At 43.9% G+C, this 26,838-nt stretch overlaps 1 protein-coding gene across 2 annotated transcripts in view; it reads right to left on the bottom strand.

Moving 5' to 3' along the window:
- Ptprb (protein tyrosine phosphatase, receptor type, B) overlaps positions 1-26,838 on the bottom strand; it is a 104,522-nt gene that overhangs the window by 77,533 nt on the left and 151 nt on the right. Inside the window, 3 exon segments of one of the 2 annotated variants that reach the window (NM_001429500.1) lie at positions 2,883-3,156; positions 17,809-18,125; positions 25,070-25,465. In NM_001429500.1, coding sequence (NP_001416429.1) covers positions 2,883-3,156; positions 17,809-18,125; positions 25,070-25,465 — 987 coding nt within the window. 2 annotated transcript variants of the gene reach the window in all.

Below are 26,838 nucleotides of genomic sequence, written 5' to 3'. Positions count from 1 at the left end.
CAAACAGCATCTAGCTATAATTCAAATGCCAACAGGTCACCAGAGGCTACCTCTTGCCCAGCTCTGCTTTAGAACCCCAGGTTACAGTCTTCCAAGCATGCCCACTGATTCGTTTGGTATGGCTCTTGTGTTTTTTGTTTGTTTTTTTTTTTTCCTGGTAAACTTGACATTCACAACATTCTTGTTGCATTGCCAGTTAATGAGCAGATACCCTTGAGAATAGCCCACTATCTTCTCTGGGGTTATGACAGTCTGGTACTCAGGGGGCAGGACAAAGTCCTCATTCAGGAAAGCTGTGTAAGCCCGTGTGACACTGTCAGTATAACCTCAGAGGCCTGTTCAAGACTACAAGTACAGGGGCCATTTTTGGTACTGTGACTTTATAAACCCACCGGCCTCTCTCCAGCCATGTTCCCTTAGCTATCGTGCACAGCGAATACTTGCTGACCTGAATTTGAATTCACGTTTTCCAAGTCTGCAGTGTTGTTTACTATTGCTAAGGCACTACTTATTTAATTATTTTTTTAGTCCGTAAGTCTAGATCTACGTAAGACAAAACAATTAACTAGTTTGGACTGTCAGTAAAAATCTATCACCAAAACTCATACCCGGTCATGTAAGCAATGGCCTGATGTCAGTTCCTGAGTAAGTCTTGCTTTTGTTATGGTTCATACTAGATCAATAAGACTGGTAAAAGGCAGCAAGGAGAGAACTTGCATTTTGAACGATGTCTTTTGTTTGTTGGAAGCTTTGTCGGAGTTGATATTGTGCTAGTTGGCATTGCTTTAGTGATAGTAAAATATGGCTTATGGACCTCGTTCCTATAGCAATCAATATAGAGGAGTAATAGTTCTTTTTCTCACATGTCTTGAAGACCTAGAAATTACTGCATATGAATAACAACTAGAAATCACCCCTAAACAATATAATTCAAAATTTTGTATTTCAATGAAATCTTTATCTTAAAGATATGGAGAATTCTGAGAGAGATCCCACTGTCATACACATGAGCATGGGAAAATGACTGTTAAGAAAACATCATCTGTAATTTTCATAATCCACATTTATCCTGAAGCCCAGGAAAGGTAAAAACTACCTCCTTAGGAAAATAGTGAACCCGGAGATGCAGATCAGCTGTACAGTGCTTACCTAGTATGAAGCAGGCCCTGGGTTCTGTCTCCTGCATGCTAAAATGACGCAGTCAATACAACAGGAATGTTTCTTATGCTTCACCAAAGGCCTCTGGGCTTGAAACATCTCCCTGTGTTAAGGACTCGAGGCTCGTTTTATGCTACTAATATCTATCTATAGTGAACCTTTGCTCATGATCTTTGGTCCAGAAACCAAATTCTTGGTTTAAACAACTGTCTCCAAGCTCCTTAAGGCTTAGGATTTTCCCAGAACCTTCTGAAAATACAACTACTTCAAAAACAATCTCTCTGCTCCACTAAATCCACACTGTTGAAACCCTTTCCAGTGAGACCCCATATCTGGAAGTCCGAGGAGGTTCAACATCCCACAGTCATCATCACAGTAACATGAGCATTCACGGAGCCATCTTTAATTTCCAAAAACGCAATGCAAAGCAATGACTGAAAATCCAGCTGCTTCAACTCCCGGAAAAACCATCTGCGTTTTCTCTCTCTGATTCCACACAAGCCCATTCTTAACAAGCAGTTTATCTTTTCAAACTAAGGATCCTTTAGTGGTCAGGTTTCATCTGCAGAAAGTCAAATGCTGTAAGTGTGCACTGTGGCTTTAAAGAGACAGATTAATGATTCATGGCAGGGGCTCCCTGAATCTCATGACACTGCTTGCATCGCCCCTCTGACAGACAGGTGGTCTTCACAGAGCTATGGCCAAAGCAATCACCTTTGCTCTGGTCGGAATGGGAAGGGATCATAAAGGCGACCCGTTTCTCGATGAGGCTTTCACAACTTTCCTCTTCGATGTGAACTTCTGGTCGAAGGAAGAGAGTTGGTAGACTATGTGATTGGAGAATTTGCAGTGCCTCGTGGGCTGAGGCTCCCGCCAGAAATGCTTGTGATAGTCTCCGTGGGTGGAAGAGCTAGGGGCCTGCAGCACTGGCCAGTCTCTTGTTTCACAGGTAAGAAAATGGGATGTGTGTGTTGGAGGGGCACAGACTCTTAGCATCCACACGTGGAGGGAGTAGCCACACGAGGAGGGAGTGAGTAGCTGGGAAGCCACTGACCTGAAGTTCAGAGCGATCAAAAAATGTTCTCTGCTGCTTTATAGTTCAAGAAACACAAAATCATCTCTGCACCCTCATTTCAAGGGACTTTTCCAACTTTCCCTATGAATAATCTTATTCCTGACGCGTTTACGTCCTGGTTCACATCTTATACGTACAACCAAGCACATCCTCAATCCTCACAACTTTACTCTCAAAACAGTTACTTAAAATGACCTGATGTTTGACAGTTTAATGCGATGAAGTTCAAACCCTATCAGTTTAAAAAATTCCTCCTGCCACCCCTCTCTCCTCTGTACCCCTCTTACCCCCCTTTCTAGGCGCTATTTAGTCAGCTGCTGTTCAGATCGCTTAGGGCATCTTTAAGAGTCAAGCAAGCTACACTGACCAGATCTCAGCCAACTAGAAGTCGTGGTCCAATATCATCGCAAGTATTTCTCGCTCTAAATATATATAATATATAATATGTATATAAAATATATAAGCAAACATATATTTCCTTTTTAAATGCCTACAGATCGAAGAGATGTATGATATGTAACATATAAAATATATAAATAAATATATATTTCCTTTTTATATGCCTGCAGATCAAAGGAAAGCTCCAGTAGGAAAAGCAAGGCTCAGCTTAGAGTGGTTTGGCCGTCCATTACACCTGTTAATGCTTTACCTGTCTGTAAGACCAGACTTCTCTCTTCGCCATCCAGAGAAACAATCCTGAAGTTATAGATGGTCCCTGCTTGTAAATCCTTGGGGTCACATCCGTAGGTAAAGTTGTCTATCAGAATGGGATGGCACCACAAGGGCCCTGAGGTATCACTGCTGTAGATGAGGCTAAAGTTACAGGGTGACCCGAACGTCCTCCACTGGATAGACGCTGACAAGCTAGAGACCTTGGACTCCAGCACCGTGAAGTTACATTTCACTTGCTCTGCCACTCCAGTCTGTAAAAGAATCAGACAGCACAGATTAAGTCCACATCCGGCACGGCTCAGAGATGTCCGCAGCAACCTCCCCAAGTCACCTGTCCTCACCCCCGGAGTCTAGCCTCAGCTGGCCTCTCATCCTCCAGCCCAGAAAAGGGCCCACGGGGGAAGTGGCTGACAGGCGACTTTCACCCTTGTGGTCCCACCTCCCCCCGGAGCAGCTGCAGACAGAAGGTTGCTTTCTTGACAGCAGAACGAGCTGTCAGTTTGGTAAACCGTAGGGGTTCAGGAGAGAATGGTTCTCCTATACAGAAGGACAGGAGCAAGAGATTTCCTTCTAGCAGCTCAGCCCCTGAGGTCCGCGACAGGATGGATTCGGTTCTTGGCGGGGGTGGAGCATCATCCGCAGCCCCTGCTCCCTCTGCTGCTTACCTGCAGGACGCTCAGTGCGATCCACAAGGCTAGTAGGGCTCCATGGCTCAGCATTTCGCTGGGAAGCCAGCCAGGGACACCTCGGGTACCACTTGTTGCGCGCTCAGCGCGCCCCGCGGGCGCAGCGCGCTACCCTCGGGGCTGGCGATGCTCAAGCGCTGAGGCCGCCGCTGCTTCTGCTGCCGCCCCGGGCGGGCTGCGGACACGACAGGCGGCGGGGACCCGCGACGCACAGCCCTTCCCACGCTGCCATTCTGACCCGAGCTGCCTCGCCCCCAACCCCGTCCGGGACTTCCGCAATCAAAATGCAATTTCCTTGTCTCCCGGCAAAGGAACAATGCTCGGGAGAGGGAGGGAGCCCTGAGGAGCCAACGCCTGAGGCTGCCAAAGGGGCCTGAGGCCAGCCAAGCTGCCACCCCCTCCTGACTCCGTTGCTTTCACCCGGGCCAAGGGTCCCTTCCAGAGCCGCGGGGTCCTGCTTTCTCCTCCTCCTCAACTTTCACTTTTTTTCCTTCTCAGTAGTCCTCAATCCTGTCGTCAAACCACTAAATAGTGCTTGAGCCCTCTCACTTTTCAGCCCCCCTCCCCTCTGCACACCCAGCGCCCCCCTCTCTATCTTCCTTCCTATCTTTCTCCAGAGCCTCTTTTTCCCAGGCTTAAACTTGACCTGAGCACATTTCCCTGGGTCGCCCACACTCTTTTCCTGAAGCCTTTTATTAGAGGGCTTTAGTCCTTCTCACCTCAAAACACTCATTTGTCACAGTGTATATCCTCTGACATCAGCCAGAGAGAAAAGACCCGCGAAGAGCCCGCCCATCAACAGGAGTTCCATCTCTCCATCCACGGTCCCATTCCTCTAGCACAGGTCTGTGCATTCCTTAAATCTTAGGCAAATATGGTGAACCCACAGCAAAATAATCATTACCCATGTACTCTAGCCCCAGCAAGCAACTTCACCGCTGACTACCCCAGTGGAAGGGCATGCCATGCCCTCCCCAGTCGAGAGAAGAAAGTGGTTGTCAACCCTGTTCACTGGGAGACACTCCAGGGCCTCAGCTTCTTCCTACACCTTTTAAAGTAGCTGCGGCCCTTTCCACACTAACTGCAAGGACATTAGAAACTCTACTAGACCCTGAAGAAATGTGTCTAAAAGTAGGTCCTAGAAATAACCCCACCCGAAAAGCAAAAGTACTTAATGGTACAAAGGTAATAATAGCGAAACTTCGCAGCCACAGTTGTAAGGTTTTGAGGTACTTAACCAAAACCATAGCCAAGTAACAAAGTAACAAAAACAAGGCAGTCCTGTTCAAATCCCCTTTTCTGTTTGCTTCAGATAGTTCTTAGCTACCTATCCCCCTCCCCACAATTGTCATGTCTGAATTGGCAACACAGTTGAGATTTCGTGCTTAGGCTATGGTCCAGGTGTATTAAGCAAAATAGTTGGCAAGTTGTGTCTAAAATGGCTTCTATGCTCTGTCAGGAATGAAGATTTTTGAGGGTCTCTGATCCTCAAAACTTTTGGGCTTTGCCTTTTAAAAAGGCCATCTCCCTGAGCTTGGGCACCATGAAACTGCTCTTGGTCAGGCCATTAATAAGGACTCAAAAGTCCTGATTGGCACAATCAGGGAGGTTGTCAATAACTATCTTGTGTGGATCATTATACTACATTTCAAATCACTGGAAGGAATACGATATATCCCCCCAACACACACACACACACACACACACACACACACACACACATTACAGAGTAGATAAACATGTTCTTGGACACTTATGACTAAGACTTACTTTGGGAGAATGTAGACGACTTGAAAAAGTGAGAATTTCTTCTGTTCTTTTGGAAAACATGCTTGTCACTATTTCTTAATGAAAAATGGAGTTTTATCCCATTCAGACACCCAGGGCTTTTAGCAGCAGCTGCACACAAGTGTGACTCGCCCTGGTAAGTCAGCAAGTACCCACTGAACATCACGCGCCTGCATGCTTTGGGGAAAATGCAGAATTTCCTGTTTCTCCACCCAGGTTGCTTGCCTCACTAACTGCATTTCCATTCTCTGCACTTTCAGCCTGGCATACCTTTCTGCCTAGTTACTCGAAGTCCCCCTCTCCCCTCCATTCTCGGTGCACTTCTAGCATTGTGCTTCCTTACAAGCACCAACTGCCTTGAGTCTCCACAGAAGTTACTGCTCATCTCACTCTTCTTCAACATTACCCCCTCCTTACCTTTCTGTATTCGGAGCACAAGGCGACCTCAGTTGAAGAACAATATTCTAAAAGCTCCACAGAGAGAGTTCCTGTAACATTGCAAGTGGTAAAGCAACTTTGCAAACCTTATTTGAACAAGGGTTGGTTAGCTCGTCCAGCAGCAGGTGCATCCAATCATTTCATTCTGTTATTTTATTTTGGTTCTTTTTAAAATTCACTCACTACTGAAGACCCATTTACTAATTCCTGATGTTTGTGTTTTTCTTTGTCCCTTTCTCTGGGTCTTTACATTTTTCTGATTTGCAGTCTTCCCACTTAAATACACTAAATAGTCACTCTCTTGCACGGGTATGTGTGTGTGCACACATACATGCACGCACACATTCCCTGGCATGTTGCATCCTTCTTGACCAGTTTTCTAGTGGATCGAATAATCCTTCCTTATGACTTAGACAGGTGTACCAGAAGACCTTTGAGGAGGAGCAGACGGGACTGTGATTGAAACATCCCCCTGAATCACAGCTCAGCTTCCAAATGAACAGGAACCTGATAGCGGTGAGTCTAGGAAGAGCAGTTGGGAAGTAAGAACTTGTGTCTTTAAACCTATTTTATTTTTGAGCTATAAAGATGAACATATATATTTAGAATAATGGAGTTTAAATCATTTTTAATGTCCCCCATATAGCTGAAGAATCATATCAGCACATGATGGGAAAAGCCCATAGTTATAAGCATTTCTTGTCCAAAGGAATGTAATTGCATACTTTATTGGTATCTGTCTTTAACATCTGAAGGCTGAAAACAGAGCTTCCAGTGCTTTGCGGGTTCTAATTACCCCACAAAAAATTATAGCGAATGAGACAGCAGAGCCAACTTAAACTGCTAGGACTTACGGGGGCTGCAGAGGGAGCTGAGCAGTTAAGAACACTAACTGCTTTTGTAGAAGACCTGGGTTTGGTTCCCAGCACTCACATGGTGATTCACAACCACCCTGAACTCCGGTTCCAGGGACCTGGGTGTTCTTCTGACCTTACGGGCACCAGACATGCATGTGATGCACATCGCATAACTGCAAACAAAGCAATCACACACATAAAGTAACGCTCTAAAACAATGGAACCATAGCTACAGTGTTAATTCATAAATACGGCTACAGGTTCCAGGAAGCACAGGACTCATCTCCTAGGTCTTTTTTTTTTTTTTTTTTTGATGTAGAGTTTATGAAACTGTATAAAGTATGAACACATCGGCTTGCTTCTTAGTTTGGAATTCCTCAACTGCTGTGGAGTCCATCTAATGGCCTTGCGTTTACTGTAGAAGTCACTGCATTCCAGGAGTGCAGACCGTTATTCTGCACCGCTACAGTGGATAACATTTTCTCCTGGTCATCAGGAAACCTTTCCCAGACTCCGCAGGAAGGGTGTGGCTGCTTCTGACTAGACAGCAGTCACCGAACGGTTGTCTTTTAAAAGCTGTGATAAAGATTCCCGGTAACAATCGTGTTTGAGTTAACACAGTCGTTACTTACAAACTCGCAGCTAAGGCATAGAGACTGCTATATGAGGAACATGAACACCAAGTCTTACACCACTCACCAGGAGTTAAGAACGGCTGTTTGGGAATGGCCACTCTCTGTCCTCATATATTCTTCATACTTATTGGCTTATTGCAAAGAGTAATTTAAAGACACAAGCAAACAACTCTGTAAGAGGTGTACAGGACAGGGTGTACAAGTTCTTGAACACAGGATCCTCCAGCCCCATGGGGTCAGGGGCACGTCATCCTCCCAGCCCTCGCCTTCCTGGAAGCCCTCAACCTCAGATACTTGCCTTTTTATAAAGATTTCATGAAGGAGGGAGGGTTGAATCATTGACCTATGGTGATGAACTCAACCTTCAGCCCCTTCTGCCTCCACGAGACCCTTCCAAGCCATTCCTTGATTTCCCCAGCCTCCTTACCCCATGAAATATTTATCAGTCGTGCCTCTAAAAATCACTTTGTTCATAAAAGTTTGATCTGGTTGGAAACAGTGTTCACTTCCTTTATTCCTCCGAAATTATTTGAAGGACCTAAGTCAAATGTCTTAACAAAATATATTTTAATTATCCTAGTGCTGGAAGAAATTACAAGGACTACAGGAGCTGTGAAGCAGGATCTGCAGATAAAAAAATCTGCGGTCAGATGGTCCTCTGGACTTTAAGCCTAAGGGGTCCATCTGTGGTCCAGTGCTCCCTCCCTGACACAAGCGTTTGTCGTTGGGTGATAATGCCCGGGGTAGAGTTGGGTTGTACCTCCTGCACCTCTAAAATGTCGGTTACCTCACAGCGGAGTTAGTTGTGTGGTGGCTGCACCTGCACATAATTTGGTTCGAGTAAGGCACGACGTTCTCCCTTCTCTCCTTATCCTAGGGTGAGTGAGGCCATTCCCAGGGGAACTCAGACCCAGCAGCCATGTTGACAGTGATGCTCCACCCATTGGGAACACACCAAGACTCCACTCACAAAACAAAGGCGCTATGAATTCGTGCCCAGCACCTGGTGGTAGGCACGCTCAGAACACTACCATTATATTTTGTCCCAAGAACCAGTGTCTTTTTCTAAGCATTTCACCACCAGGGCTTACACTGATGTAAGAACATGCCTGCTGGATGGTGCATGTAACAGCAATTGTTGTCTCAGTAGGAAGGAGGTGAGCTACTGTAGGCCAGGTTGACCAAGGTGCGAGTCAGAGAGCTCCCTGGTACAGGAGAAGCCAAGTGGACTGGGAAAACTAACCCACGAGTGACTAAACGGTCACAGTCCTTGCACAGGACCTGGCTACGTTACCTGGATCTGCTTTGTTGTCTGTCTCCTGCTTGCTTTTCTCTTCAGGTGTGTGCTTTCATACAGCAAACACGACTAAGCACCTGCCGGTGTCAGGCTCTGGACTATGTTTGAGGACGCCTCCTCCAATGTCAGACAGAAGGAAAAACTGTCCTTTATGTTTTTACCTCATAACTTACTTGCTTAATTCAGGGCAACAACATGTGGCAATGTTCTGATTATTTACCCATTTGAGTACTGTTTGCGTCTTTGGTCTTTTGAAAGACATTTTCTTAGGGTAGAACATTGTTTCCTCATTCTGCACAGGGTTCAGAAAGCAGTAGAATTTCAGTAAATGTTTTCTGAGTGAATGACTGGATCTTTGTAGCTGTTTAGTAAATGCTGTCCTGTGAATAAATCCTCTGACAAACTCTTGTAAGTATGGTCCTGGTGCAGGCTTCCAAATGCTATCCTGAATGGGAAAAGGAGGAATGAGAGAGAGAGAGAGAGAGAGAGAGAGAGAGAGAGAGAGAGAGAGAGAGAGTCCAAGAGACACACATAGAAACAGAAAGGGACCATGAGAAAGAGAGAGACAGAGAGACAAAGAGATACACACACACACACACACACACACACACACACACACACACACACACACACAGAACAAGAGAGTGGGAGAGAGAATAAAACAAGAAGAGATTGATTTTGAAGGAGAGAAGGAAAAAGTGGCATGAGTTTAAAGTGAGAGCAAAAGCTGAAGGAAAGAGGAGTGGGAGGAGGGGGGAGAAGGGGGAGGAGGAGGGGGAGGAGGAGGGGGAGGAGGAGGGGGAGGAGGAGGGGGAGGAGGAGGGGGGAGAAGGGGGAGGAGGGGGGAGAAGGGGGGAGAAGGGGGAGGAGGGGGGAGAAGGGGGAGAGGGGGGAGAAGGGGGAGAGGGGGGAGGAGGAGTGGGAGGAGGGGGGAGAAGGGGAGGGGGAGGGGGAGGAGGAGGAGGAAGAGGAAGTGGTTAGGAGAGATGAGAAGGATGGAGAGGAGGAAGAGGAGGAGATATGCTCCTGTCAGACAGGGTAGTACCAGTGCTTATCTGAGAACTTGTTAGGAATCCATGTTATAGGGCCCTACACAGCCCTAAGGGATCTGTAATGTAGTGGGTGGAGGAACCCGTTTGTTTAAGAGATCCTCTGTGTTATTCTGTGAGGAAGAGCCAATCAAACTCCAGCAGCAGTTTGGATTGTCCCCTAAGAAACCTTCAGCCAAAATTTCATGATTAGGCGAGTTAATGTTAACTCGTCCTTCTTAATTTCTCTTAAATGTCACCGACCTCTCCGTTTCTGAGAGGTGACAGAGACTACTTAGAGGTTCTTGAACAATTTTAGAATTCATAAATTGGTTACTTTTATAACAAATATCAGGCATGCCTTGAATTTTATAACATCTCATGCAGAATAAAATGTGGGTGCTACAGAAAAAGTCTTGGAAACACAGCCTACTGTAACATCAAATGTTAGGCACAGGACCAAGACAAGTCTGACATTGTTCCTTCTAGGAAGAAGTTTTTTCCTAGTATTAGGTGTCCAACCCAGGACGCTGCACGTGCATGACAAGTGTTCTGTTTCCCATTTATACTCTAACCCTATATTTACTTTTCTTTCTTTCTTTTGTTCTTTCTTTCTTTCTTTGTTCTTTCTTTCATCCTTTCTTTCTTTCTTCTGTTCTTTCTTTCTTTCTTTTCTCCCTCCCTCCCTCCTTCCTTCCTTTGTTTTTTCATCAGAGGCTTGCCAAGTTGCCTTGATAGCCTTGAACTTGCGCCATAGCTCAAGAAGAAGGCTTTGAATTTACATCTGTTTGCTCTGGCTTCTGACTAGAGTAAATGAGCTCACCAGGTTTGCTAGAAGTGCACATGTGTGTGTTTGTATGTGTGCAAGTGTATTCATGTGTATGTTTATGTACATGCATGTGTGTGCATGTGCTTGTACATGTGCATGTGTGTGCTTGTGTGTATGCATGTGTGTTCATGTGTATGTGTTTGTATATGTGTATGTGTGTACATGTGTATGTGCATGTGTGTTCACATGATGATTCATACGGGTTCTATGATTCATGACCATTGGTCACTCTAATTCCAGGAGATCTGATATCTTCTTCTGGTCTCTGTGGGCACCAGGCACCCATGTGGTACACATATACACATGTGAGCAAAACTGTCCTACACATTAAAGAAATAGATGCAAAACAATTTGTAAAAAGGAAAAACTAAACAAATGAGCAAAGAAACAAAGCATTTACCTTCCTTAGAGACTTAACGATTGGAAACAAAAGACACTTCAAATATTCTATGGGCCACATTGTGCACTGGATCTCTGAATTCTTCAGACATTACAAAGAAGAGGCTTATAAACGTGAGCAATGTAGGTGACGTTTGGCCTTTACAACAGGATATTAGCATTGTTTTAAAAGTCAAAATAAGAAGGCAATACTGAGAAAAAGCAAATCTGTTCCTTGTTTACAAAAGTCTTCAAAAAAAAAATCTTGATTTTTGACTCCAAAAAGAAAAAAAAAATCAAAAGATAGAACCAAGATCTTCCTTCATTCTGCTTGCTTATCTCTAATTCAACATAGCTTCCTTACCCCACCCTTCCCTGTTGGGTGAGGCAGACACAGGCATCTCCCAGACCTCTGAGCGCTGGGCTGACAGTGATCAAAGCAGAAGATCAAAGGCCCTTATTATCATGACTTCCACAAATGTAACGTCAAAACTATCAGCCAGATTATGGAGCCCTTGAAGGAGGGCTGTTCTTCATTACCTCCTCCGCATCCCCAGGTCATGGTGATCGGAGCTCTCATATATTGACAGAATAAACTTTTATATTCTTCCACTAAACAAGGGCTTGGCAAAGAATTCTATGCAAATCTTCCAAATAACATCCTCACTCATCCCGGTACCAAATTAGAACTCTCAGCATTCAAGACTCTAGTACCTAGCTCCCAGCCTTAGAAGAAATTGACATGCACGAAGCTATTGTCTATAGGGGTGGACCACTGTAAGAGCTGGTGCTTCTCAACCATCAGGAGACACGCCTGAAATTGCTGCCTGTACCAAGGAGATCAGGACCCTCAGCCAAGAACTCATTTGCTGAATTCTGCCCAAAGCTCTGCTCTCTTCCTTCGTCACACCACCCCACCCCTCCAATCTCGCTGAGAGGAGAGCGAACAGGAACGTCCACAGGCACACGGCCCAGACAGCAGGCATCTAGCAAGGATACATAAACAGCTTGCCCATTGGCCCAGATCTAGGAGGGATCTGAAACAAGAGAGCCCTGGCTCCCAGGCAGAAGGTCCCGCAGTAGGAGGTGCTCATCCGCACCTGCTCAGTTCTGTGTTCCCTTCAAGTGCAGGAGAAATGGAAACAGATGGTTACTTTAGTCACAGCTCCTAGAATCCATGGTCTCTCTCCTTCCAGGACTTTTCACCAGATTCTCAGGGAAGGCATTTCACAGCTGTTGTTCTGCGCCTGGAATCAGAGGGCGCTGTAAACTGTAGCTGGGGTATGCGGTAGAGACTTAAAGATCTTAGCTCTTCTCACGGTGTCTTTTATCTCATCTTCACACTTACAGCAGCCAGTTCTGACTTTTGGCTTCTCTGACTTTTTTTTTCTTTTGCAAATTCATCTCATTTCTTTCCTATTGTGGCTGCCAATCTCTCCTCCCCTTCTTCCACCCAGCCTCTCCAAACCCCAACTGACTGTCACCACAGTTCCTGAAGGAGATGCATCTTGGGATGTCTGAGCCACTGGCCTAGCTGTAATCCAGTAGCTTCCTGGGAAGGCCGCTCTCTGAAAGTCTGCCCGGCAAACTTCTTGGCTGATTTCTTTGTATTTTAAAAATGATTATTTTGAAAGAATTGCACATTAACTGGTGAGCTGTGAGACTTACACACAGGGTTTCTACAACCTTCTCACTGTCTCTGTCTTCTCCCCCTCTCTGCGGATACAATAAATGTGCAGGAACTGTCTCAGACTTGGCTATGGGCAGTCCGAATTAAGTTTGCAATCTTAATAAAGTCACTAAGTTAAGGAACTTGAAAAATTAGTACAAAACTTAAAGCCACAGTCCGCATTTCAGTTTTGTCAACGGCCCCTGCACCTTACTTTTAGTGTGCTCTGTTTTCTTTGTAGTTAGAGGTCCCTGCATTGCATTGAATTGTCAACTGTCCTTATTGTCTTAAATTTGGAACACCCTTGGGTTTTGTGAGATGGACTTTACTGACTCATGTTCTTTGAACAATTCCAGCAGTTTTTCTGTAACATCTGCCTTCCCCCCATAGTCAACTTCCTTGCTAATGGATTCAGGTTCTCTGGCCCCAGCAGGTTCTGGAACAAGCTGATTATTCAATTATCTCCTGATCACTAACCCAGCTTCATATCAAAATTGCTGACTTAGGAGATCTGAAGTGGAATCTTACAGCCGTAGCTTTAAAAGCCCTACAGGTGATTTCTGGCACAGAGCAACCAGGACTGAGGGTCATAGACTTTCTGAATATTTGACACAGTTTGGCTTCTCTGTTGATCTTAGTTTCCTTTTCTTTTAAGATTCTTCTCCTGCATTGGCCTTCGCTTTCAGTGTATCTCATCTGCCGAGAGAGAGAGAGAGAGAGAGAGAGAGAGAGAGAGAGAGAGAGAGAGACAGACAGACAGACAGACAGACAGACACAGAGACACAGAGACACACAGAGAGAGACAGAGACACAGAGAGAGACAGAGAGAGGCAGAGAGAGACAGAGAGACACACAGAGAGAGACAGACAGACAGAAAGACAGAGAGAAATAGAAAGAGACAGAGAGAGAGAAGGAGTGTCTGTGTCTTTGTATATGTAGTGTGTATGTGTGTCTGTGTATCTCTGAGTGTGTGTGAAAGAATCCTTGAACTATTATGGGTGGAGGGGTCAGGCAAATTTTAAACTCAGCTGTGCTATTAACAGATGGCCATCCACTTTAACTAAATAACCAAGAAGCTGCATGTTGGAATTTGGATTGGATGACGCTGACTATAAGGTAGGGACTTAGAAACACATGTTAATAACACAACAATATTACTTCCTGCTTTTTAAACACCTCAACACCAGAGCTGGGATGATGGCTCTGCTGTTCAAACCATGCTCTGGTTTTCCAGAGGGCTGGAGTTTGGTTCCCGGGTTGGGTGGCTCACAACTGCTCATAATTCCAAATCCGGGAGGATCAGATACCTGTGGTCTCTGAGAGCACCTGCCCGAATGTGAATACACCTCGCCTCCCCCTACATGCATACTTAAAAAAATAAAAATAAACTTTAAAATAATCTTATCAGTCCCATGGTTTATGGTATCTGATTGCATTCCTAATACGAAGTCTAAGTGTCATACGGAACCTCTGAAGATGGTTTGTCCCAGAGCCTCTGGGACAGTGGTTCTCAACCTGTGGGTTGAGACCCCCCTCTGGGGTAAAAAACAAACAAAACAAACAACAAAATTGACCTTTTTCAGGAGTCCCCCAAGAGCATCAGAAAACATAGATATTTACATTGCAATTCATAACAATAGCACAATATTACAGTCAAGAAATATCAGTGAAATAAATTTAATGTGTGGTCAACACAACGTGAAGAACTGTGTTAATGGGTCACATCAGCATTGGGAAGGTTGAGAACCGCTGCTCCAGGCAGTGGCAATGCCATCTAAGTCCAGTCAGCCTACACCACAGGTATCCCCCTGCATCCTAAGCAACCCAGTAAAGGAGGTTTGCAGCCTTCACCACATGGGCTGATAGGGCATTTTCTCCACTTTCCTCCTCACTTATTTGGAGACTCACACTGGGCTGTGATCTCTTTGAAGGCCAAATGGGAGGAAATGCAGAACTGTGAAAGCTTAGCCCAGCACCACAATGGCTATTCACGAACTAAGGAAATGCAGCTCCTCCCCGGGCCAGCACAAGGGTGGGGTGGGAGAGGAAGCAGGCTGTGGACCTCTAGGCAAGATTTATAGATAGTGGCATCAGAACCAGCCAGCAAGGCTGTGCTTTTATGCACAGTCAGCACTTTATCCCTTGCAGAGCATTTCCACAGAATGTGCTGGCTCCTCAACCCTTGTCAGCCAGGGTAGGAATGACAAACGAAGGCTACAAAGAAGCCAAGATTATCGAATGTTCATCTGTACACATGGCTGGGGTACCAAGGTGATTTCTTTTTTTTTTTTTTCCTTTTCTTTTTTTCCGGAGCTGGGGACCGAACCCAGGGCCTTGCGCTTGCTAGGCAAGCGCTCTACCACTGAGCTAAATCCCCAACCCCCAAGGTGATTTCTTTAATCAGATTTTTATTGTCATAGCCTTGTGAGGCAGGTGAATACCCATAATGATCTCCGTTTCGAAGAAGGAAGCGTGACGAATAGAAACAATGGCAACTTAAACTAAGTTTCTTCGACACCAAAGACCTAGTTCTTTATGTTTGCATCGTGGCCTGTTAATTTTCTTAACGTTCAGAGATGGAGGTTGAGGAAGAGAAGAGGGTGAGGATTAGCTATGAGAGCAAGTCCTGGTCCAAGCCTTCCACAGTCAAACCCATCACAGCAGCAAGGGAGGGGATGGGAAAAGCGGGAAAGGTTAAGAGAAGAAACCCCGTGTCCTCGAAGCGAGTGGAACATTATTTTGTATGATTATTGAAGACTGAGAGCTGTAGTTCAAATATGTCTTCCTTGGCTTTTGCCTTGAAGTTGCAGTATGCTAGAGAGTGTGGTGACTGAGTGTGTGTGTGTGTGTGTGTGGTGTGGTGTGGGGTGTGGTGTGTCTGTATGGTGTGTGTGTGTGTGTGTGTGTGTGTGTGTGTGTGGTGTGGTGTGTGTGTGTGTGTGGTGTGTGTGATGTGGTGTGTCTGTATGGTGTGTGTGTGTGTGTGTGTGTGTGTGTGTGTGTACACTCTTGTTATTTTCCTCCTTAATCATTTGAGCAAGTCCTTGGATTTTAGCCTCTGTATATCTTAGCTAGATGTGTGCAAAACAGAGCTGGTAATGACATCCGTGGTGCTGATGTGATTTGACTCAGTATCTTGTTTAATGGCCATGGATGGATACATCCCAACAACATGTATATTCCTTTGCAATGTGATTTTGCAGATGTTTTCACCAAGAAGCAGAGTCTATTGCCCTATGCCTTGACTCTGGGTTGGTTCCTAGCTTGTTTTAACCCTCAAATGTGGCAAAAGTAACATTGTGTGACTCCGGAGTCCATACCTCTAGAATCCCCCAGCCTTTACCTTTGGCCTTTTATGAAGCTGGACTAACTTCCCATCATGAAAAGGAAGCTGGTATTGTTTACTGGAGGATGCGAGGTCATGAGGTGAGCCTAGATGGCCGGCTTAGAGCCAATGTCGAATGCTAGTCATGCAAATGAGCTGAGAGTAGATCTTCCAGCTCTGCTGACTCCCCAAGCTCAATGCAGCATTGAGACAGGCACGAATTTGTAGAGGAACCACGGGTATGATCAAATCTACTGCAGTCTACTCCAGCCCAGTCCACCCCAGCCCAGTCCACCCCAGCCCAGTCCACTCCAGCTCAGTCCACTCCAGCTCAGTCCACTCCAGCTCAGTCCACTCCAGCTCAGTCCACTCCAGCCCAGTCCACCCCAGCCCAGTCCACCCCAGCCCAGTCCACCCCAGCTCAGTCCACCCCAGCTCAGTCCACTCCAGACCAGTCCACTCCAGATCAATCTACTTCAGACCAGTCCAGTCTAGACAAGTTCATGTCAGACCAGTTCATTCCAGACCAGTCCGCTTTAATCTGGCCCACTCCAGACCAGTCTAATCTGGACCAGTTCACTCTAGACCATTCAACTCCAGACCAGTCCACTCCACTCTATCCCACTTCATTCCACATCGTTACTCTAACCTGCATTCGGTTTTGTTCTGCTCCAGCCCATCCCCCAAACCTCAACTTCTTTTTTCCCACAAGTTTAAGCATTTTGTTCAGGTGTTTTTGCCAAATACAGACAGTCACAAAACCCATCTTCACTCAAAGATACCACCCCCCACAGCTCAATTAAAAACATCTCAATCTTCACAAGCCAGATGCTATGCAATACAGAAAAAAAAATCCAAGAGAGATTTAAATAGAATTTCAAATCATTGAGCTCAACTGTTTGACTCTCATATTCTTCCCGTGCTCTTTGTCAAAGTTACTCTCAAAGGGCATGGGCTTTGAATTGTGACTTGTGTTACTTTTCTTTTCTTTTTTTTTTCTTTTTTCTTTTTTTCGGAGCTGGGGACCGAATTTTGTGCTTGCTAGGCAAGCGCTCTACCACTGAGCTAAATCCCCAACCCCTTGTGTTACTTTTCAAAGTATCCAACTCCAGTTCTTTAAGATGAATGCATGTAGAGCGTTTCTCTTTTAAGTCAAGTTTGGTCAGAAGGCTGGCCACATTGGAGTGCAGGATTCTGAAAGCTGCACTTGAGAAGCTGTCTTTGGAGAACACATGGTTTTTCTACTCTGACTTCCCAGGGCACAGCCAGTATTTTGCATGAACTTCAAGACAGCCAGAAGGTAAGCTACTGGTCATGTTGGGCGCCTTGTCTAGGAGCTCATACAAACACTGGAGTGGGAAATGAGATTCCAAAAACCAAAACCCAAACCAAACAAACCAAACCAAACCAAAACAACAACAACAACAGCAACAACAGCAACAGCAACAACAACAACAACCCATCCTGTCTGTCATGATCCAAGGCTGCAAACACTGATGGCTGATCCTGTGAGCTCTGTCATACGGTCAGATCTACCCAACATCCTAGGTAGGCGATACTCAGGGTGTTGATGGACAGATGCTTGGCTTTATCTTTCCATCACAGTGACTCTGGAGCTGCCATCGCTTCGTGATTAGAGCGTAACCAGTTTGGAAATGCAGAATTCTGGCCTCAACTTCTATTTATTTCTTTTCAGACTACGTTTAAGACCATGAACCCTGACCTTAGTTCACAAAAATGCCAATCTAGAAGGGTACAGGTATGGCCCGGCAAGCTCAATTTTCTCCATCTGACCAGGAGCCAGAGAGTTCATAGATTTTCTCATTATGCCCAATACGTTTATGCACAATTTGCAAGTGAGGCACAAAGTGACCAATTTCTAAAGGCGCAGTAGAACTTTGAACAAAGCAAGTCTTTTCAAGGGAAGGGCTTTCTGTGACCACTCACAACCCTATCACCCCCTCTCCTTTTACCTCTGCAGTGGTGCTAGAGAAAGGTGGAGTAGTCGACGGACTCCAGGATGTGTCTGTAGTTCCAGCCATGTGCAGGCTGGGGAGATCTCTCTTGCTGCTGCTCTGACTGTAGGGCTCTGCAGTGCTCCCAAGGGTCTCGGCAGTGCTCCTGAGGGTCTCTGTAGTGCTCCCGAGGGTCTTGGCAGTGCTCCCGAGGAACGTCTCTGTGATATTGCTAATGTGGTCTGGGTTATACGAGATGGTGTTAGAAGTAGTGGGGATCTGGGGGGCAGCTGAATTTCTAGTAATCCGCACCGAGACTTCTGTACCCAGGCCAGCTGAGAAGAGAGGACAGTGAGAAAAAAAATCATTCTCATGTTTTATGAATTTTATGTGAATCCTTCACACAAAATGATCTTATTTTGAAATAGGTATCATAAGGCTCAGACTGATCTAGAACCTGCTATGTAGACAGAGGACATTGAACTCCTGACCAACCTGCTTCTACTTCCTAAGTATTCAGGCTATATGTGTGGACCACCATGCCTGGTGTATACAGTGTTAGGTCTCAGACCCAGGGCATGACGCAGGCTAGGCCTGGCAGCCACATTCCCAGTACTACATAAAAACAGTTTTTATGAAGGAAGTAAAGACCCTGCAATAAGGGCCAGGAGATAGATTTAGTTTATAAGAAAGTCAAGAACCCCTCAGTGAATGACAATACCTATTTGCCCTGTCCAACTTACCCAGTCTTCATCTGTCAGTTTTATATGTGGAGGCAGAGTTATGAACACGTCTATATGAAGAGGCCAGGACTGCATAGAAGACAGAGTTCAAGTTGATTCTATGAATTCCTAGATCACTGAATTGGTCTCAGGAGTGGTCTATGGGTCTCCAGAGATCTTCCCAGACTCCTGAGCTTACGGCACTTACTAAGCTGTGCTGTGGGTGGATAGTCACAGCTTTCACTAGCTTCTCAAACTAGCGTGTTAGTTCCTGTGTGGTTAATAGCATTTATTTCTTTAACCATAATGTAAACATTTATGATGGGGACACTTGTGTTTTTAATTTAACTAATATATAAAAACATAAAATTATTTATTAATTATTAACGTTTATTAATAATTATTAATTGTAATATTAATTATTAATGTATATATTAATTATTGATGTTTACATTCCCACATACCTTGTATGATGATTAAATCAGATTAACATTTTTTTTTTGGTTCTTTTTTTCGGAGCTGGGGACCGAACCCAGTCAGATTAACATTTACTTCCTCCAACATCTTTTTCAGATTTTATGGGACAAATATTTAGAATCATTTTTCTAGTTTTGATATATCCTGTACATTCCTTATTACCGCTGACTGTCAAATACCACATCAGAATGTCTCGCTCTTGTCTAACCATAACATAGTGTCTATTGGTGGGGAGTGTTTTTAATTCTGTGAGTCTTCAATTATGTTGAATTTTCTCCTCTGCCTCTCTCTCCTCCTTCTTTCTCTTTTTCTTTCTTTTTTGTTTTGTTCTTTTTCTCTTACTTGTTTCTATCCTTCCTTTCTTCCTTTTTTTGCTGGGCTTTAAGTCATTGTGTAGCAATATGTTAGGGCACCTCTACACAAGACAAGGGATTGGAAAATCCTGCAAAGGACTGGCCAACATGGTATGCTTGGATATTTCACTGGCTTTGGAGATGCTGAGTTGCCAGGAATGCAAGCCCAGAAAATCCTGTCGAATCAGGTATCTGTAACTCTGAGGACTGTGGGCCTTAAGACTTCTCTACTTGCTCATTTAAATCGAACAAATATTTATTAGGCAGCTACTATGTGCCAACTTTAAGAGTGACTTTCTAGTCAGCCTTATTTGTCCCTCTTTTGAGCTCCATTTCTTCCATTCTAGTTTTACCTGACGAGTACATGTCACACACCAATGCGTGTGAGTGAGAGCGGCCAAGGAACAAAAAATGTTTGCGGCTGAAAAGATCCGTGTATGACTTAAAGGGATATAAACAGATACTCTCACAACTGTTATTAAAGTAACCATGGCAATTAAGAATTCTTTCCTTGAGATGCAAAGGGCTGTGCAGAGGGCTTTGTACATAGGTTTATTATATATTATAAAAATTATATATTATTATTATATATTATATGTCATAGAAAATAATATATAATTAAATGTATATTATACAAATAAATTTATATATAAATATTATATGTAATATATTATATGTCTTGTATAAGAATGCCTCTTAAAAGTATACTTAAATTTTATCTGAAATTCAAATGTAAGTGGTCATCCATGGGTATTGTCTGCAATTTTGATGTCCTTTGATGTCTACTAAATCTCCACTTTGCTAGCTCTTTGGATGCAACATCAGCTGTTAATTTGTTTCTTTTCATATCCTTTAATGCTTTGACTGCCTCCGGCCAGGGTTACACACTCTGCACACAGCGAGAGGGTAGCCTCAAGGAGCTCCCTCTGAATGGATTCCAGGATTCTACCTGAGGCTTCCTCACAGCTATCTTGGGAACAGTTACTTTCTCAGGTTTGAGTTCTGAGTTTAGAGCCTATGTTTCCTTCAGCAGGCATCTGCCAGGGTAGGGATGCAGAGTCAGTGGCAGTCAACGTCTCTTCACTTTCTGTTTCAGCCAGTGCTGACTCTCTAAGTTAAGGACCACGTGAAACAGTTTTAGTTCCCAGACCTTGTTACACAGTAAGGACGGGTTAAAGTAAGGAGTTACAACCCCAATCAAGCTTCCAAATACCTAGTATGCAGTTCCGTTCTTTCTCTGCCAGGCTGTGCTTCCTTTACTGAGAAAATAGTTGGTGAGTTTTTATCGTAAGAACTTGAAAAAAAATTAGTCACCTCAGTGTATGAAGCTAGACTCTCCCAAAGTTGGATAAGTGATCAAAACGCTCTGGAGACATGTTCTGCAAATAGCATTGAAGATGTTATCATTAGGTACAGCTTTTGACTTTTATGTGGAGAAAGAACTCAGTCTTCTGCAATTGTCTTTAATCATCCTCAGGTATTTTTAAAAAATACCTTAGGCCAAACTTATGTATTATCCATTTAGGTCACCTCTTTTGCTTTGTCAAAGAAATATTTAAATCTAATATCTCCTAATTTCGTGTCTGTATGTCTAACTGGTATGATTTAAAAGCTAGAGAAGTTTTAGCCTGAGTGATCAGTTCCCATGTTTTGTGGATTTTAAATCAGTGGTTAAAGAGAATTGGTGTTTGAGCCACCTTTAAAGCTGGCTTGTCTTAGCCTTCCTCTAGAAACTGTGACTCACTGGATTTAGTGTGGGTCCTAGGCTCTGCACTTGTAACATATTCCCTGGGTAAATCTCATCTATGACTTTAGCCACATACATACTGTGAGTCAAAATGGAGTCCTGTCTCTAGTTTTCGCATGCTTTCCCTCTCTGTCACTGTTTCTCTGTCTCTGTCTCTCTGTGTCTCAGTGTCTCTGTCTCTTTCTGTGTGTCTCTGTCTCTGTCTCTCTCACTGTCTCTGTCTCTCTGTCTCTGTCTCTCTGTGTCTCTGTCTCTCTCTTTCTCACTGTCTCTCTGTGTCTCTGTCTCTCTTTGTGTGTCTCTGTCTCTCTTTCTCACTGTCTCTGTCTTTCTATGTCTCTGTCTCTCTCTGTGTCTCTTTCTCACTGTCTCTGTCTCTCTCTGTGTCTCTTGCTCTCTGTGTCTCTGTCTCTCTCTTTGTGTCTGTCTCTGTCTCTCACTGTCTCTGTCTCTCACTGTCTCTGTCTCTGTCCCTCCTCCCTCCCTTTCTTTTACTTTCCAAGTTCTGGGATGAAAACCATCAAGTGTGATAATTTCTTATGCGGGTACTGGAGGTTTATTAAATAGATAGGAAGAAAGAAAATCCTTGTTATAAATATACAAGGCTCTCAAAGTAAGATCGTTTTTCTATTACTAACCTCTTTTTTGGAATAGACATTTGAAGTGTGCTAAAAATAGTTGACCTTTAGGTGTTTGGGTGTCTATAATATCTTCTAATATTCTATAGAAGTCTGTAGCCATTTCCCAATTGGTGTAGGAGGGAGATGTTATGCCTGTGGCAAGGAAAAGTTCTTATACAATGGAACAATATGTTAAAGCTATTTTTAACATTTTATTGTGCCATTGCTACTGCATTGTTCTCACGTTACAGTCAAATTCTTCTTAGAACACAATTAAGAGTAGTGGGGCACCCTGTGTTCCAGCTAAAACATTTTTGCCCTGAGACTGTTAATAGTTCTTTGTTAGGGCAAGTTCACCTGTAAGATGATATTTTGTGTGTTGACTGCTCCAGGTCAAGACCATTCTTTGAAAACCTTCCCAAAGGGCAACAAAGTAACTAGATTCAGAAATAATCACTAACTGAGGTAATATTTTTTGAACAACAATAAGGACAGTAAACAAATTAGCTCCTTGTCTTGATCTGATACAAATAATATTCATGTTGAATGTTGAATGACATGTTGAAAAGAGTAACTTGTATTAGAGGCATTTTGTCCTAAGAACTTTTAGTTGTATTAGTCCTTCTACTTTGGAGAGAATTGTCAAAGATAATGAAATATAATGAATGTGTCTATTAAGAGTGAGTAAATTGTGCAAAAGAGCTAACAATAAAGATGGGGGGAGGTGCTGTACACACATTCATACTCCAGACAGGATTGGGCTTCAAAAAGGTGAAGGAGAAAAGGATAGGGATTACACAGTAGTTTAGTAAGAAAGAATAAAGATGTTTAACATTTCAGAAAATGAGTCAGTGAAATAAAAGACACACAATTGGAAAGAAAGTAAAAGCAACAAATGAAAATTCATACCAAACACACAACATAGTAAAGTGCTAAAAAAGAAAAAAAGATAGGAGCAATTAATGTGGAATGGGAAAGAAATATTAATGGACTCAAAGAGTTCCCGGCAGCCTGATAGCAACCAGTTCTGCACAGTACTGTGGGCCGCACTGTGAGCCCTGCTTTTTAGAATTTTAAGCAGACAGGTGAGGAGTTTGGAGACTGTGCTCGTGTTGCCTTCTTGATGACTCAGAAAGATAGTGTCATAGCCCTGTTTTTAAAAGAATGGCTTTAAAATAGTGATTTGAAAAAAAATAACTATCTGTAAACTGGTTCAGGCTGGGTGTGGTAGCACACACCTGTAATCATGTGCTTGGGGAGAAAGAATCCTCTGTAGGAAGATCTGCAGTTAGTGAGCTTCAGACCAGTCTGGGCTGCACAGTACGACTTAATCTCAAAACACCAAGGCCTTGCACACAGGGTTGAGGTGAATGCATGCCTTGTGTGACTTGAAGTTAGAGATGGACCTTATTTCCCATGGGTGACAGCACAACTATTGTTCGCCATGGTTTTGTGTCATTCAGGACAGACTGGAACAAACCAGCCACACGGAAGGAACTGTACAGATTGGCTCTATGTGCTGCGTATCTTCTGATAAAGTTGAATTTTCTAATAGACAACAACATTTTATCCTCTTGGCATATATAGCATTGATACAAAAATTGAGACCATCAACCTTGATGCCTATTGCACAGAAACCTTCAAACACCTTCAGCCAGTATCTAATCAAGGCCTTACTGAGCAGATGGGTGAGGGACAGAACCCTATTTACAGACTAGCAAGGCAGAAAACTTCAGATCAGTCTCAGAGGTAGGTAAGTTAAAAAAATTAAGGTACAGTGGATGCTAACCCCCCAAAAGGGCCATGGAGCACATTATGGTTAGTGCAGGAGCACAGGTCCTGACTCAGAGGTTGCTGTGAAGGGGGAGAGGTGTGAGGGAATCTTGGGAATCTGTGTTTTCAGTGAGTTCTGACGTTTCCCCATGGCACTGGTATGCAACCAGCTAGAAGAAAGCCAATGGCTCAGCACTGGGAAGGATTGGGGAGCACTGGGAAGGACTGGGAATCTCTGGGTCAGCACTGGGCGGTACTGGCAAGCACTCTATTAAGAGTTGCACATTAGACCAGGAGTTAACTTGGGTTTGGAATGACATTGCATCATGATGGACTTCAGTCTCTGCACTGTGGAGAGTCATCTCTAAGTGATTCTCCCAGTGGTTTGTAAGGCCTTGGGACTTTTCCTTTCATGGGCCTCTGACTTTTATCTTCCATCCTGAGCCAGCCTCTAACGGAGGAGCAGATACACTATAAAAGTAGTTAACTTCAAGAGAAGGTGGAGCTGTGCGTGCACTCCATAGACATTCCTGCTTAGGACCAATTATGCACTCAACTAGGAATTTGTGCATGTGCATATACATATTTATGTGTATATATCATCTAGAGACATCAATATTAATAATTAGAAAGTCTGACTACACATTGACTTTTTACTATTTCAAAAAAAAAAAGTTCTTTCCAAGTGATGTGAACATTGATCTGAGTTTCAAAAGGATGCCACAGCACCAGTTTTCACTGTGAAGCTCCTTCTGTGCTCTCAGACTCCTCCTCACCGGAGGATAGAAGTTTCTAGACCCACAGAATCTAACTTCTTGACCACTAACTTTAGTCATTGCATGTTCGTGCTGGGTCTTGGATGTATATTCCAGTACTTAGAAGTGTCTGATCACAGTGTCTAGGACAAAAGATAGACTCAAGAAACAGTATTTTGGAACTGAGGAGATGACTCTGTAGATATGAAAACCGACTTCAGATCTCCAGGGATCTTGGAGAGGAACACCTTCAATAGCACAAGTCTGTAATCCTAGCTCTCCTACTGCAAGATGAAAGACAGAGACAGGAGGATTCATAAAGGCGTAGAGGCTGCCTGGTGCGGTGTGTGCAGGGGTGAAAACGAGATATTTTCTTAAATAAGGTAGAAGTCAAGGACTCAGACACAGGTTGTCCTCTGACCTTCTGACCTTTATACAGGTAAGAAGTGACACTCACACGAGACTGTATGTATATATGTAAACTCCCTCACATCCACACATACACATACAGAATATATATACACAAACACACAAATATACACACATATATACATACACACATACATACACACACATACACATACACACATTTTGAAATTTGAGCAAGTATAGGCAAAGAAAGGAAGGTAAATGACAAAGGCAGAGAAATTGCTGACTTTAATGAGGATGATGCCATTTTCCATGGTCAGGTACCACTTAACGTGTTTCTGTTAGTAAACGCGTGTATCTCCCAAAGGAAATAGACTGGAGCTCATGGCTCTCCCTGGGCTTTGAGAAGACAGGACAGTTAGCAGTCTGACTTCCAGAACTGATTTTGAAAGGACCCACTCACCTTGCTTCAGACAGAGGCTTTCATTGACCAGTCTCCCCTCCTTGTTGAGTTCTAATTTCATCCAGCTATCGAGGTATTTACTGATCTTCCTGACCACTACCTTACGGTTTTGTTTCTTGAGGAAGAGCGAGGTGTTATCCACCTCAAGGAACCCTCCCTGAGCATGGCAGGTCCATCGGGGTGCCTGGGCACAGGGAGTGGCAACCGCTGGTCGGAAAGGGCCCCCTGAGGAGTTGGAGATGCTCAGGCACAATCCAGATTTAACGTGAAGGAACTTCCCATTCTCAGTTGACAGCCACTGTTGGTTGTGGCTGGTGCCATTGCATGAGCTCATAATCACCTTCTGATTTATGGAGAGGCACTGCTGTTTGCGCACGTGGACTATCTGGAAGCCCTCTGGAAGATGAAAGACTTATGAAGTACCTTGTAGGGCCATGAAATAGCAAAACCACCTGCCCACATCTGAGCCAAATTAATAACACCAGGCTTACTTGTATTTTGACCTTTCTAGCACTGCAAGTGAATAGTCTCAGATTTAGCTCACATGACTTAAAATCCTAAGGCAAAGACAGATAAGCAAATCCCCCCACCCCCAACCAAATCAACCCAAAGCATCCCCCAAGCTCAACCCATCAAGCAAGCAACCAGACAACCAAAAACCCCTTCCCAAACCCACCAAACCAATCAACCCACCAACCAAACAAGCAAAGCCAGAAACAATAGAATATTTTCAGGCTGACAATGGAAAATGTCAAGATTATCACACATAGCACTCCTCTGTGAAACTTTTGAACAATCTAGTAGGAACATATCCCCTATTGGAAAAATGAAAGGAATCTTGGAAAAGAAACGAAATCATCCAAAGATTATGGCTTTCCATTGGATGAGGAAAGACAAATATAGAGTGGCGTATGCCTTATCAAGGTCAATTCAATGCACAGCTTGGTCCCCTTGAGTCCTTTAGGTCTCTTCCTGTCATAGCCCTGTTCCACTATGTAGAAGAGAGATAGACCTCCCCTCATCCACAGCTCACAGAGGAAGTAAATATTTGTTTACGAGCTGCATAGTTTGAATAAACACTTTTAAAGATTGGGCACATTTATTAAAAGATAAAACACAAGGGGGTGTCCCATCTTTCCTAGCCTAACTTGTGGCTGGTAGCAAACAACGAAAGTACCGATTACCAGAGGCTAAGCTCCCACCGCCCCGCAGAGCAGCACTGGTTTTATAACAATGTCTTTAGTTTTCCACTGAATAGCAACACATTAAAAAAAAGTATCAGAACTCCTTAAAGACTAAATGCCCAGTTTTTTAAACATTCACAGTAAAAGAGTAAAATATCCAGGCTCAGAGATCATTTCCAATTAGTTTTTAACCTAAGCAACCTAGGTCCCTTGGAAATATTCAATCCTTCCAAATGACAACTAGAACACATTTCCTTGTTCCTTTAGTTGCACTCCTTATGTATGTATTTTCCTTAAAGTGAAAGAAAGTAAAACTCTAACTTGATTAGAAGAAACAGAGTGCTTATACAGACTGTTACGTGTAAATAATAAAAGATGTCTGCTCAGAGCTCCTCACTGCGACACCCAACCTTTCAGGAGTGTCCCAGGCACTCGGCAAAGGCTTATTTTCTTCTAGAGAGAAATCTCAGAAGTGTGGCCAGAGCTGTCTCCTTTAATCCCCCCAACCCCCATCTCACCAGCTTTGGCTCTCTTGCCATGGAGACCTGGGTCCTGTTCTGACTTACTTCAGACACCTCCCCAAAG

This window comes from Rattus norvegicus, chromosome 7, assembly GCF_021556685.1.
Source record: "Rattus norvegicus strain SHRSP/BbbUtx chromosome 7, alternate assembly SHRSP_T2T, whole genome shotgun sequence".
NCBI lineage: Eukaryota > Metazoa > Chordata > Mammalia > Rodentia > Muridae > Rattus > Rattus norvegicus.
The sequence above is the reverse complement of the archived record's forward strand: the minus strand, read 5'-3'. Positions and strand labels throughout refer to the sequence as shown.